This window comes from Lonchura striata, chromosome 4A (genome assembly GCF_050655825.1).
Source record: "Lonchura striata isolate lonStrDom1 chromosome 4A, ASM5065582v1, whole genome shotgun sequence".
Classification (NCBI taxonomy): Eukaryota; Metazoa; Chordata; class Aves; order Passeriformes; family Estrildidae; genus Lonchura; species Lonchura striata.
The window spans coordinates 16,731,594-16,745,843 of record NC_140742.1 but is presented as its reverse complement, the minus strand read 5'-3'; the positions used below and the strand labels follow the sequence as shown (position 1 = coordinate 16,745,843).

Genomic DNA, 14,250 nt, shown 5'->3' with positions numbered 1-14,250 from the left:
CCTGCCAGCTGTCCTAAAACCCCACTCAGCTTTCCTAGAGAAGCCATTCTCTCCTCATTCCCTGTGAAAGCCACCCAGCCCTTCCTCATCTCCCCAAGTCTGTCACCAGCCCTAAATCCCCTTCCCCACGTTTGGAGAGCTTGCAGTGTCCCACCCCAGCGCTGCCCCGCGTTCCAGCGGCCCTTTAGGACTCACAAAAGCCGCGGATCAAATGTATCCCGGAGCATTCACGGGATGTCAGCTGGGATTTTGGAATACCCCACAGCTGCAGGGGGGGGTGTGGGGTGTGGAAATGTGTTTGTAGCCCTGCAGAGCGGGGTCCCACCGCCTGCACACAATGAGCGCAGGGGGAGAGCAGCGGAGCGGGGCGGAGGAGCCGGGCGGGCACGGCCGTGACCGCGCCGCGCTCCGAGCGCTCCCGTGACGGCTGTAAAGCCCCAAAAATCCGCTTTTCAGCAGCCAGCACACAGAGCAGGCCGTGGGCAGGGATGGATGCAGGCGCAGCTCGCTCGGTGCCCGGCTGCAGGAATGTCCCGGTCCCCTCGTGATTGGCTGCGGGATGCTGGAGTCAGTTTTCACGGGGGCTGATCAAAAAGTTCCCTTCGGCTCTCCAAAGTCGCTGTCTGAGCAGAGGCACCGGCCGGGCGCTGCCGCATTCCTGGGGAGAACGTCTGGGATGAGAGCGCTTCTCCCGGCCGGGACAGCCGGGCGGGGACGGGCTCCGCGGAGCCGCGCCGCCGCTTTCCCCCGCAGCCCGGGCTGAGCGGCCGTGCCTTCGGGCATGCTCCTCATCGCTGAGGACACGATGTCGCAGTACTCCACCAACTTCCTGCTGCTGCCCATCCCGGAGTACCCCGCGCTGGACTGCGCGCCCAACAAGATCATCAAGCTGGTGGTGCTGGGCGGCAGCAGCGTGGGCAAGACAGGTAAGTCTCAGGTGTGTGCCCTGCTTTTCCTTCTCAGCTCCTTCGCTGCCAGACACACCCAAACTCGAAAAATGTACCGCAGCTTCACTATTTCAACTTGCCTGATTTATTTTTCTTTCTTTCTTTTTCTTTCTTTTTTTAAAAAATTTTTTTTAGAGGCAGATTTGCTGTAGAAGCCAACATGAGCCAGCAGCAAGTTTTGTACTCACAAATGCTTCTACCTAGTCTTGTACAAATTATTTAACTTTAAGCTAAATTTCCACACCCCAAAAGGTGGCTTTTGTCCTCCTGCTGTGTTTTATGCTCTGCAGACAAATTACAGCATACAAGATGTGCCTTTATTATTCTCCAAAGGAGAATGGAAGAAAAGAAGGTAAAGAGAGCTTTGGTGCATTTGAATATCTGGTCCATGATTTCAGGAATTATGAAAAGCAGATTGATTTATTGCATCTGTGGTTCCACGGGATTCAGCAAAATGTTTGATTTTTTTGGTTTTTAAGCAGCCACATCTTCATATTATTTTAAAATAGTTTCTTGAAGATAGCTGCACAGGCAATTTCATCTAAAGGTGCTAAAGCATGACCCAGCATCACTGTGAGAAAAACATACTGCTTGAAATGAAATCTATTATAAAATAATGTTGCATACAGAATAAGACATTTTATTTAATTCTTAAGTGGTTTGCAAGTTACTAGGAATCTTCTGAGATCAAAGCACCACAAGAATATAAAATCCCACTGTTGCCACAATGGGATTTAAGTGTTTTATACAGAAGAAGGAAAATGTTCTTTTCAAAGCGTTTAAGAAAGCAGCTCAGGTTAAAGTGCATAAGAAAGCCCAGGGTGCTCCAGCATGACCCAAGGGTGCAGGGCACATGGAGTTTGTTTGCTGGGTGTGATTAGATATCACTAATGGGTTTTGTGAGAGGTTTTAAGGCTGGAAAGAACCATTCCATCCATCAGCCTCGCTTCTTGCATGACAGAAAATGCTTAAATTTGGATTAGCTGCAGTCTGTTTGCTTGTTACTCTTCTCCTAGATTATTTCAGAGCAAAGGACAGATTGCTTTACCTGCAATCACAGGGAAACAACCTCCCTATCCCTCGCTGAGCTGCCACCCTGAATCTCAGGGCTCATTTCCAACACGAGCTGTGAAAAACTCTGTGCTGGGTGCCCCAGATCTTTGTCTGGGAGTGTTGGGAGTTGAGAGCAGCTCTTGCAGAACAACATGTGAGCAATCCAGAGATTAACCTGGTTTGGTGTGAGACTCTTTCCTGCAGGAAGATGTCCCACGAGCTGTGCCAGGGCGGATCAGGGCTCTCATTAAGGACCCATCTTTCTGTTGTTTTGCAGCCCTGGTCGTGCGCTTTCTCACAAAGAGATTTATTGGGGACTATGAAGCCAACACTGGTGAGTTCTGCTCTCCCCAGCAGCACTGCAGAGAGCTGGAAAAGAAATCCATTCTGTTTTGTGACTGGTGCACGTTACAGGGAAGCCAAGTGGTGTTAGATGTCCATAAGTGCATATTTTCAGTTAATAGCCTCGAGCTATGAAAGCAATAAATCAAAGGCTCATTATTTATGATCCTTTCAGCTGGTTTTTCTCCCCAAATTGATGGAAAAGGATCAGAGTAAAAGGTTTGCTTGGGGACATACCTATACTGAAACACAGGCTCAAGGAACAACCTACACATCCACTAAACCATAGAAACCCAATGCTGCTCCCCCCGCAACCCCAGGGAAGGCAGAGGAATTCTGAGGAGTGTAAATGCACTTCAGAACCTTTTCTGTGCATTCCCTTTATTTCAGGGGCTATTATAATCAGGGAAACCTTGAAATTGAACCCTTCTCTTCATAAGTACCAAGCAAAGCAACCATTCATTTCTTGTTTAATCCAGAGGGTGTGTTCATGTGAACCGTTCCAGGAAAACACTGACTGATTTGGCCAGTGCTGTAGGATGGATCCATGTACCCCCTGTGCTGGCCCCTACTGCACAGCCCATACATTGGCCACCTCACAATTTTGGGGTGAGGGTGGGCAGAATTCAGAAAATGCTTCATTTTGGAGATGCTTGCTGAGCTCAGGATGAGGAGGGAGCGGCACAAGACACCTTTGATCTGAGGAAATGAACTCTGAAAGCTCCTCCTTCCAGCTCCCCCTCCCTGACCCCAAGTAACCCTGATGGTTGGCTGCACTTTTGCTCCTTCTCTTCTGTCACCTCTTCTCTGGGAGGTTGTACATCAAGTGAGAGCTGGGAGCTGTGCAGGGATTGCTGCCAGAGCAGTGCTGGGAGCCACATGCTTTTCCCATTAAGCTCCCAGGCCCAGGGCCATGCTGCAGGAGAGGTGAATATCCCAGCAATAAGGAACAGGTGGCAGTGCCCTTGGGATCACTCAGCCCTGCTTATCCTTGTGTCAGGCACCGTTGGGCAGAGCAGGGGCAGTGCCTGGCAGCACCTGCTCTTTGCTCTGCAGGGCATCGTGGAATGGGAACATGGGGTTGTTTGGTTCAGGGGGTGCAGTGCCTTCTCATAAAACCATCTTTACAGCTTTAAATCAGGTCTGTGTTTAAATACAAACCAAATCCCACCAGGGCTGGATCCCCTCACGGTATTTACCATGATATGATAATGTGGGATTCAGTGCTAAATTTCCTTGTGTTGAAAATGCTCTGTGAGCTCAGGCTCTTTTCCACTGGAATAAAATCACTTGTTTCCTTGAAACAAAGCTGATTTTCAGAAGTGAGGGCATTACTGTTACTAGCTGGGCTCCCTGTTAATCTGAATTCCTTGCTCTCCAGTGGGTGGATTTCTCCACATTTGACATTGTTCTGGAGGCAGCAGTGACAATTGTACTGGGGCAAGACAGAAGGGCTGTACACAGCAGCTGTGGATTAGCATTTCCTCACAGCCCCATGTGACTCCTGTTAAGTTCTAAAGAAAAATGATGATGACATCAGCCTCTGAAGCTGTCCTTGTCACAACCACAGAGAGCTCATAAAATCAAGACCTTAATTTTCATTGTCATTTAACTCAACTGCAGTAACAAAATACAGTTCAAACCCGGGATAGCATTGGTTAGATCAGAGCTAGATCAGGCCTAGGTGGGTAGAACTGGTACTTGGCTGGAGTATGTGTCCTCCAAATTAACCAAAGTCAGGTTTAAGGTGTCCAGCTTTTGAGGATTTCAACCAAACTCTGCTGAAATCACACAAACCCCAAAAAGCACCTGGGGGATTTGTATAGTCACTCACTCTGTGTCCAAAACCAGAGCACTTTCCTTTTTTAAAGGCATTCAGAAAAATGCAGCAGGAAGCTCTCACTTCTTTCACCAACCACACCTGGATGTCTTAATTTGTGATTATAAAAGTGAACTGCACTTTTATTTAAAGTTGACAATATGGACTGGAAACCTGAGTGGGATTTATGTGCCCACTTTGAGCCTGTGACTCAGTCCTGAGTGTCCCCTTCCCAGCCCCCAGGCTGGCTGTACATTCAGAACATGTCTCCACACAGCAAACACAACCCCACTCTGCTGAGCAAACAGCCACACAAACTCTGCAGGGCCAGTCACTTTTCTACAGGCAGCTCCACATCCTAAACCTCAAAGCCCTGGATTCCAACAGTCCCATTTTACCTTTCCCTTGTGAATTTGGTTCTCTGGTACAGTCCCTGACTAACATCTTCCTTCTCCCCCAGGTGCTTTGTATTCCAGGAAGTTCACCATAGATGGGGAGCAGATCTCTCTGCAGGTGCAGGATACTCCCTTTGTCTCATTGGAGGTAAAACAACTGCTCTGTGCTTTTCAACACACTTCTGTCTTATGTTTATTGCCAGCACTTCCATCTGTAATTAACTCTGCTTAGCAGCAGGAAAATACCTGGGCTCAAACCCAAGACTAATCAAGGTACCTTAAACTCCACCAAAAGGAGCTCTTGAAGGTGTTAAATCAGGCTCCTTCAGGAGGAAGTCAAAAATTAAAACAATTTTATTTCCAACACATTACTAAACAGCAGTAAAATTACAATCTGGTTCCCTCCTGCCAACAGCTTGATTGTTTTATTTTCTGTCAAGTGGTTTCTGTCCCTGCATGGCAGAAAACTCACCTGCCCAGAGGCCCAGCTGGCTCAGCTTGGACCTTCCTCCACAGCCAAAGTCTCTCAGATTTAGAGAAGTGTTTCTTTCCAAGGGGCCAAGCTTCACAGCAGCTGGCATTTCCAGCTATGGTGCTTTGCCCTGCTTTCCTTACTCTGGTTTTAAATGTCATTAATTCCTTTTTTTTAAGGTGTTAGCATTTATCACATTCCTTTTTCTATCAGTGTTCTGGACAGTTGGACTCAATGAAATTAAAGATTTTCTCCAATTCTAATGGTTCTATAATTCTATTGTGATATTAAAGACCTTTTCCAATCTTAATGATTTGATGATTCTATTATAGTTTAGATTTAATATTCTAGCAGGAAGCTCTTTCTAGAAATATTTTTCCAAGCAGGATTTACGCTGTCTCTCCTTGAAGATCTGCTTCACATGCAGAACAAGAGGATGAAAATAGTGTCAAAGCAACAGGAAATGTAGTGAAATTTAGGGTTACATGAATGGTGGAAAGCTCATGAAATAAATAAATTCTGCTTGGAAAAATATTTCTAGAAAGAGTTTCCTGGTAGAATATTAACTCTACAGCAGAGGTTTTTACAGAACAGCGGAGATTTCATGATAAAATCAAGTATTCTCATTGTACCACTAAGCTTAAACTTCTAGGTGTGGCCTTAACCCCAGACTAAACTTAAATTTGGCCAATATATGTTGGGATGGGAGCACCAGCCTCTCTCCTTATGTGTCAGGCTGCCCTGGACAGCTCTGCAGCCCTTCTTTTACCTGCACAGAGCCACATGTGCATCTCTGTGCCATGGGACTCTGCCACCCTAAATACACAGAAGGGAATAAGCAAAGCTCCTGCAGTTCCCAGTTCCAGCTTCTCGGACTGGAAGCAGGCTGAAGGGGAAAGCTTTGATGCAATCCCACTCTGCTGTGCTGGGGTGCACAGAGCAGAGGGCAGGAGCCCTCATCTGCTCTGGACACTCAGAACAAAACAAAAGCTGCAGTGGAAGCTCTCCAAATATTCAAATGGGATTTACCAGCACAAAGGCCTTCGCCAGCTTGCCCTGCAGAGAGGAGCTGGGGGGGGTGATTGGGCACCACTGGGATTGCCTGATAAACACTTAACAAAGGGAATCCCCTCTCTCTTCTGTGCCATGGAGAAAAGAGGGATTGGAATAATTGAACTTCTGCTTTCAGACCACATAGATGTTATTTTACTATTTAAATGAATGTGACTCCGGAGCTGCACAAAATTCACTCAAGCCTATAGCTGAGGTTGCTTAGTCAGAGATTATTTCAAATTAGTTAGGAAGGAGTTTAATTTTCTTTGTCCCAGTCCAAGGTCTGTGCTGTTCTAAGATCTCCGACAAACACCATTATCTCACCCTGTGTCTGTTTGCTTCAAATTATGTACCTGCAATAATTGAAGGGACTGCGACAGAACAGGTTAAGACTGAGAAAAGGCTGGATTTTTAATTTAAATCCATAAGGAAGAGAGTTTCCTGCACTCTGCAGGCTGAGTACAGTGTCCAGGAGGAAATCATGTGGAAACCCTCAGGATTCAAGCCCCTAGAAATGTGAAATTGTAAGAGAGAAACAGAAGCAGATGAGTGGTTTTGTTGGGTGATTCATTGCTGCTTGGCCTATACACTGCAAAAGCCTCTGTGTTTCAAAATTCATTCTGGAGCAGAGATTTCCATTTAAAAAGTAGCCCATTAACCTTTGATTTCCTGAATAAAGCATTCCACTTGGGATTATCCATCCATCCATCTCACTACTGGGTGGGCCTAGCTGGAGTGAGGGAGAATTTCTGCTCTTAGGGCTCTCTGAATGTGCACCTTCTCCAAACCCATTTTCAAAGCTTGCTAGGGCAATTAGTGGGGTTTTTTTTTTGGGTTTTTTTTTTTTTTTTTTTGGTTTTTTTTGGGTTTTTTGTTGTTGTTGTTGTTTTGTTTTTTTGTTTGGTTTTTTGGGTTTTTTTGGGGGTTTTTTTGCCATGAAATGGTTTTGCTGGTGAAAAGAGGCTTCAAGGATATGGAGAGTGGCTAATTATCCCCAGACTGGCTACAGCCCAGGCCCCAACAGTGCAAATTGTCCTTCTTCCCACAGCCTGCCCTGGCCTGGCTGCAGTTCAGTCCCATTAACCTTCCCAACAAGGCTGCTGGGGAGGATCCCTCTTCATCATCCTGGTTTGGGGTTTGAGAGCTTTGGGGAGGAGTGATAAGAGCATCTGATAACCAATGTCACTGCTCACAGGATTTAGCTGTCAGCTGCCAAAAAACCTCAAGGTGTGATGAGGCAGTGTCTCTGAGGTTAATAATGAAATATTTACAAAGAGCACTTGGCTGGCAGAACTCCTGAGGAAAGTTTTAAGCCTAATTTACACTCTGACCCTTCAGACCTTCCTCCTCACAGAAAAGCTTATCAGTAGTTCTTATTTCACAGTCTCATCTACCAGAAGAAAACTGAGCAGTGTTACTCATTCTTTTCCATCTCTGCTTTCTGAAGTTAGGCTTTATCATTCATATTTAGGTCTAAATAAAAGAGATCTGTTTGGGGAGAGTGCTGAGCACTAAATTCTGTTAGAATTAATGTGAATGGCAGATATGTATTCTATAGATCAATAGATAATGGAATATGTTTTCTATTAGTCTTACTGAAGTTGATGAAAATTTCTTGGGTGGAATTTAGCAACAATAATAAAAAATAGAGCACTGTATTTGTGATGCTGAACTCCCCTTAAAATATGCAATTTCTATCAGCTTCATGAAGAGCTGTACACAGAATATGCTTGTTATATAAAATGTAACATAAAGGATATTAAAAAATGATAGAATAAAGGATATTTTAAAAAATACAGCATTGCAGAAATGTAATATTGATAGGAGTGTCAGTTCTTCCAAAGCAAGCAGGCTGCAGCAGGGATCTCCCTCTCTGGCTGGGTTATCCCTATCCCAGCAGGGATAACAAAGAGGAGAGGATTAGCTGGAAATAGCTTTATCCTGACAAGTGAGCTGATCTCTTTTCAAGCCCACAGTGCTGTATTCAGCTTTGTATTCCCACAGCTGGTGGTTGTTGGGGCTCTAAACAGGAGTAGTAATGAGCTCAAGAAATGTGTGACCAGAAAAAAATTATATAAACCCATCACTGTTCCACAAATTACCAATGAGATTTCACCTGATTTTCAGTTCCAGTCATTGGTTCTTGGTAGCAAATTGCTTTTTTTCAAAAGAACTTTGACTATCTGGAGACCTGCAAGGCAGGAAAGCCTGGCAGGCTTCACCAAAGAGAGTTTCTGAGAGCCTCTGTCCATGGAGACATTTAATAAAGAATTGGAACAGCCTTAAAAGTGACCTGAAGAGACAGCTGTTCACTTGTCATGCTGTGACAAACCTGATAGATTTTTAATGCTCTTACTGTGCCCATCACTGTTTTTTCCACCATAAGAGTGTGAGTTTCTGACTAGCTGGGTACAAGAGAATACAGAACTAACTTTTCAAAGCAGTATTTTGCTTCTCTCTTCAACCAATTTGCTGTGACCCCTCTCCACTCCACGTTAGTGCATTCCTGCAGTATGGGACGAGAGAATCAGGGAATCAGTGATGTTGGAAAAGATGTCCAGGGCTGAGTCCCACCCATGACTGATCCCCACCTTGCACTGAGTGCCACATCCACTCATTCCTCGTACACCTCCAGGGATGGGGACTCCAAACCTCTCTGGGCAGCCCCTGCTAATGCCTGACCACCCTTTCCATGGAGAAACTGCTCCTAATATCCAATCTAAACCTCCCCTGGTACAGCTTGAGGTGTTTCCTCTTGTCCTGTCCTTGGGAGCAGAGCCTGGCCCTCACTTGGCTCCAGTGACCAGGTCCCCCAGAATCTCCTTTTCTCCAGGCTGCCCAACCCAGCACAGTGCTACCAACACCAGGAATTTCCCTGGTGTGGATTTCTCTCTCGGGGTTCCTAGGTCAGGGTGACCCCAAGAGAGATTGTAAAGAGTCTTTGCTTCCCCTGAACGCAGCTGAGGAAAGGACCTGGAATGCTTCCAATTGTGCTGTCAAGGTTGTTTATTTCTTCTTGTCTATATGTTCTTTCTCTGACCTGCCAAGATCTAGCTAGCAAGTCCACCATGGCCATCTGCCCTCCCCTGTTCTGTGGTGCTTACCTTTTATATCAAAAGTTACATATACTGTATTTACAATTTATTACCAATATCTAACATTTATGTTAGACAGTGTGTCCCTACCTTAAACCAATAGAAAAGTGCCACTATCACAGCAAGACATGGAGGACAAGAAGAACAAGGTCAGGACACGCCCAAATCCCTCCATCTTGTCCCCTGAACCCCTTATCTTAAAAACCCCAAAATTCTATTTTTCCCCCTGCGCTGGTTCAAATATCACACTACTAAAACCCTTGTGACCTGTAATTCCTCATCTTCATGGCAGTTAAAATCAAAGTCACAGGTGTTTTTGACTTCTTGCCAGGGTCTCTGAGACCCCTGCCAGGGTCTCAAGACAGCCGGGGCAGGCAGAGGGATGTCCTGGACTCCGACACCCTGGTACCTCAGAGAGGTTTCTGGCAGTACATTAACAAACAGGCCTGTGTTCAAGCCCAGCTCTGGCTGGCGCAGATCCCTGATGTGCAAATCCTGTTTTGCAGGATGACACGGACAGCATCTGCTGCCAGGAGCAGATAAACCGCTCGATCTACTGGGCCGACGGCTTCGTCTTCGTTTACTCCATCACGGACTACGAGAGCTTCCGCGTGCTGCGGCCGCTGCACCAGCACATCCGCAGGATCCACCCCAACGCCAACATCCCCCTGCTGCTCATGGCCAACAAGGGCGACCTGCTGCGGGCCAGGCAGGTGTCCTCCAAGGAGGGGCTGCAGCTGGCCACCGAGCTGGGCGGCACCTACTGCGAGGTGTCGGCGCGGGAGAACTGCGAGGGCGTGCACGAGGCCTTCCAGCAGCTGTGCCAGGAGCTCAGCAGGAGCAGCGGCAGCTGCAATGGGGAGAAGAGGAGAGGTCTCCACCTGGTGCGGCCCAAGTCGCCCAACATGCAGGACCTGAAGAGGCGTTTGAAGCAGGCTCTGACTTCCAAAGGCAAATCTGCCACCACGCTTTGATGCGGCCGCCCAGGAGTTTTGTTCCGGAGCCCTGGATAAAAAGGCAACTGTGAGTTCATGGGCCCCAAGTTGGGCAACTCCCTGGGGGCTCCCCTGGCAGGGCAGATCCTCCTGGAGCAGTTCTGTGTCAGGAAGGAAGAGACGCATTGGACATTTTTGGTCTCCAGGTTCTTGTTTTATTGGTATCTAATCATGACTTCAGCACACTGTCTGCACCCAGACCTTGCATGTGTGAAAACAGCACAAAAATGACCAACAACCTCGTGCTGCAAGGTCTTTTGAAGCCTAATCAAAAACTAAACTACCCAATTAAGAAGTGACATCTAAATTATTTTCCTTTCTAACCCAATAACTGACCCCTAAAGACCCGCAATGCGGATTTTTCTACCCAATTACAAGATACCACCTCAACCCAAGAAGAAAGAGGAAGAAGAAGAGACAAGAAAGGAACTCAAGACAACACCCTCTATCCTCCATCTTGAACCCATCTATACCATACTAAAAATCCTAAAACCTAAATTTCTCACCCATGTGATGTACTACACTACTCTCTACAATCTCTGCAATCTATTTCACACTTCTGTGTTTTCTAGTTTACCTTGAGGTTTTGGAAATTTTCTTCATGAATGAGGGTCAAAGTCAGTGTTTTCCTGGGAGTCAGAGCACCCCAGGGCAGACAGGGGGATATTCCCCTTGCCCTGGGCTCCCACAGGCCACAAGCTGGGAAAAAGGGGCATCAATTCAGCCATCGGGTTGTGTGAGGGAATCTCAGGTCCTGTGAGAGACTCTCAGGTCCTGTGAGTGACTCTTTCGTTTGGTCTTCACATCGTTCTCAAAAAGCCCCTTCTCGTTCAGCAAAGGAACTCACAGAATTTGCTCTCTGGGGCAGGGATTTCAAAACTGTGGTTTAAAAAAAGAGTTTGTCCCAAATTCATTCTATCTTTTTGGTTTTGTTTAGAAAGGGGTGCAGTCAAATGCTTTGGTGTTAAAAAATGGGTTTTGTTAATGAAAAGAGTGAAAGCCTGCTTTTAAGAGATGAGACTTGCCTTGGGAATGATTGTGTTCCCAAACACAGGCAGTGAACTGAAGAAGGGCATGAGGAGAGTGATGGGAGCTGTACCGAGCAAGGAAAATGGACCAGACCTGCTTCACTGCAAGACTGGAAAATAAATGAACAAATTCATTTAAATGAAGAGCATAAATAGTGAAAAGTATTAATTGAAAGAATGAGTTCTGAGCAATGGGGAGAAATTTGTACATATGCAAGCTTAAGCCTTATGGTGTCTCTTTAAAGGGAGATTTTTTTTTAAAAATCACTATTTTTTCAAATTATTTTTGTTTAAAAGTACAGTGACTGCTTCTGAAAGTGACTATTTGGGCAAAATACAAACTTGTGGCAGCGTTTTGTTGTCAGTTTCTCCATGCCATTTCTCATTTTTCTGAAGGTTTCTTACATGGCAAAAGGGGAAAATAGATCAGAGTGATTTAAAACCTGCCAAAAAATGGACTTCACTGATCAAGAACAAGGAAGTCACCTAAAACTCTTAATATTTTTTTTTCCCAAACCAGTTAGACTTCAAGTTCAAAATGCTTTTAAAGAAACAAAGCCTTCCCATGAAACATATTTACATTATAAGGTTGTCCAGGGATTTTTTAAGAAGAAAAGGTTTTATGATGCCTGAAATTCTTGGCTTTGGGAATTCATTATTTTGTTGTTTGAGTGTTTGTTGTTAAACCCGGGCTTCCCTGAACAGCTCCCAGAGCATCCCAGCCTGTCAGGACATTTCCCAGTGGCAGCGTCTGGTTGTGCCTCAGCACATCTGAGGCTTTGGGGCTGCATGCCATAAACTGATTTATGGAACCAGTAACAACACCACGGAGCTCCCAGCACTCTGTGAGAGTGGGGAGGAACGGGCTTGGACCGTGTAAAATTCATGATGCACCAACCTCTTCTTCAAACAGAGCAGATGAGCAATGCAAGCACCATGAAATGAAGTCAAGCTCAGTGATTTATACTCAGGGACACTGGGGGGAAACCCAAGTTTGATGGATATGGAAAAACACTCCCAGCTGCAGTTTCATCTAGCAAGACTGAGCTAAATCAGCCTTTTCCTCATTAGGAGCAGCAAAAATGGAAATGGAGTCTGATGAGTATTTGTATAGCTCAGGGCTTTAAAATGTACTTTGTATTTTTCATTTCCCTATATTAGACAGCTCTAGCCATGATTTTATCACCTGGATTTGCCTTATCTACAGCTCACTTTCTGTTTTATTTATTGTTTTCCACAGCTGCTCATCTGAGAATGTCTTATGTTCTGATTCATTTACGAGTCTTTCATTCTCACAAATGCTCTGCACCTGGTTTTCAATTCAGTTTCAAGTGGTATTAGGAGGGGAAAAGTTGGATCATCCAAAAAGGGACTCAAATTATATCAGGGAATTTTTACTTTGGCTTATGCTTAATTAACAATTTGGTGTTTGAGCAGTGCCATTAATCATCCCAGGCATTTTGGTATTTATGGCATGGAGTTTCAGTGTTTTAAATTAATAATAACACAACTCAAATATTGTGAAAATAATATGAAAATTTCAATGTGAAAATTCAATAACTCAAATATTGAATCTAGAGATTCAATGGCTCAAATATTGAGTCTAAAGATACAATAACAAGGAGTAGAGCAGTTTGCAAGACACACAGAAATGGAAGTATTTTTGTGTTGGAAAAATGATCACCAATTTTGAATAGCAATTAACAATTTTGCCACTCAGTACTGTATAAAAAGGGCTAAATTTGCTGATATTGACTTGTTTGCAACTTCCTTCTACTCAAATCCTTTCTAATTTGGGAAGAAATGTCACCAAAATTCAAACCTTTTAGTTTCATTAGTGATGAATAAAAACATGCAAGGTCTTCCCTAAGTAGTCAATAAAATGGATTCTTTATGTGTCACATATTTAAATATTCTTTGTTTACACTAAAATCTATTGTTTTCCCCTCTTGCAAACTAAGACACCCTGCTTTGGAAATATTCCTTATTTAGGGAAATACTCCTTATGCAAATAAGTATTCCCACATTCCTGGGGGGGGGGGGGGGAGGGGTTGGGGAGGATGGGGAGAATCTACATTTTGGCTAAAGCCAAAAAAGAATGAAACATTTAAGTCTTCTCTTAGGTATTAACATGTGGCAAACATTTATTCTGCTACAGAAACTTTAGTATTTCCTTTGTTCATTGACCAGGAGTACAAATACTGGTTTAAAGCCAGGACTAACCATCTACAGAAGGCAATAAAGCTCAGTATTTTTATTTGGGGTGCAACAGCTGAGCCCCAGGAGACCTCACTGTGCCCCAGAGGCAAGGCTGAACGGCAGCACAAAAAGCAGGGGGAAAAGAATGCTATAGAATTAAGTGCCTAAAAATAATTCTGTACAAGATCAAAGTTTAATCATGTAGAACCTGATCCTGAATTAGAAACTTCAGGCTGCCAGGGGAAAACATGTATTCCACTGAAGCTTTAAAATAAACCCTCTAGAGAGAAAGTACTGCCATAAAGTCAAGAGGGGAGAGGGAAAACAAAGATTTGAGGGTGTGGAGTGATTTTTAGATATCAAAGGAAATTCTCCTCTCAGTTCTATTGATTTAGTCCAGATAACTCCACTGGAATCAATACCAACAGCAGTGAACTGTAGAATTCCTTCTTTTAATTTTTTTTCTCATCCCTCATCATTCTCCTGAGCATTTTAAATCTTTGTGCACCATCTGGTTCTCAAGATGGTTTTACAGCTGGGTTTACGTGGGCACAAAGCAGTTGAGTGATTTGCCCCAAGGTTACACAGCTGAGCAAGTACTTGAGAGGAACTCCAACCCTGTGTCCTTTGTCATTAATTCCCAACTCTCTACAACAGCTCTCAGACCTTACACCTCCCTCAAGGTCTGCACAAAGCACAGCTGTATTGCACAGGAATGTAATTAAAAGTTGGGAAAAGTCTCTTAAATTTCACCTGTGTTAGGGACTGAGCAAAGTCTCAGTGAGAGGCTGGCACCTCACAATTAAACCAAGATAGGCTGGGAATATTTATTCTATGAAGATATTACTTAAG

The 14,250-nt window shown here is 44.6% G+C and overlaps 1 protein-coding gene across 2 annotated transcripts; it reads left to right on the top strand.

The window, feature by feature from the left end:
• Positions 1-615: 615 nt before the first annotated feature.
• Positions 616-13,155, top strand: LOC110467907 (ras-like protein family member 11A-like). Of its 2 annotated transcripts, none has more exons than XM_021525321.4 (4): positions 616-926; positions 2,278-2,334; positions 4,622-4,704; positions 9,683-13,155. In XM_021525321.4, exons 1-4 carry the CDS (start codon positions 782-784, stop codon positions 10,148-10,150), a joined length of 753 nt encoding a protein of 250 aa, XP_021380996.1. In that variant the 5' UTR covers positions 616-781; the 3' UTR covers positions 10,151-13,155. The 2 variants fall into 2 exon arrangements, with proteins under 2 accessions (XP_021380996.1, XP_085426779.1); XM_085570653.1 differs by having other exon boundaries at positions 788-1,299.
• The last annotated feature ends 1,095 nt before the right edge of the window (positions 13,156-14,250 follow it).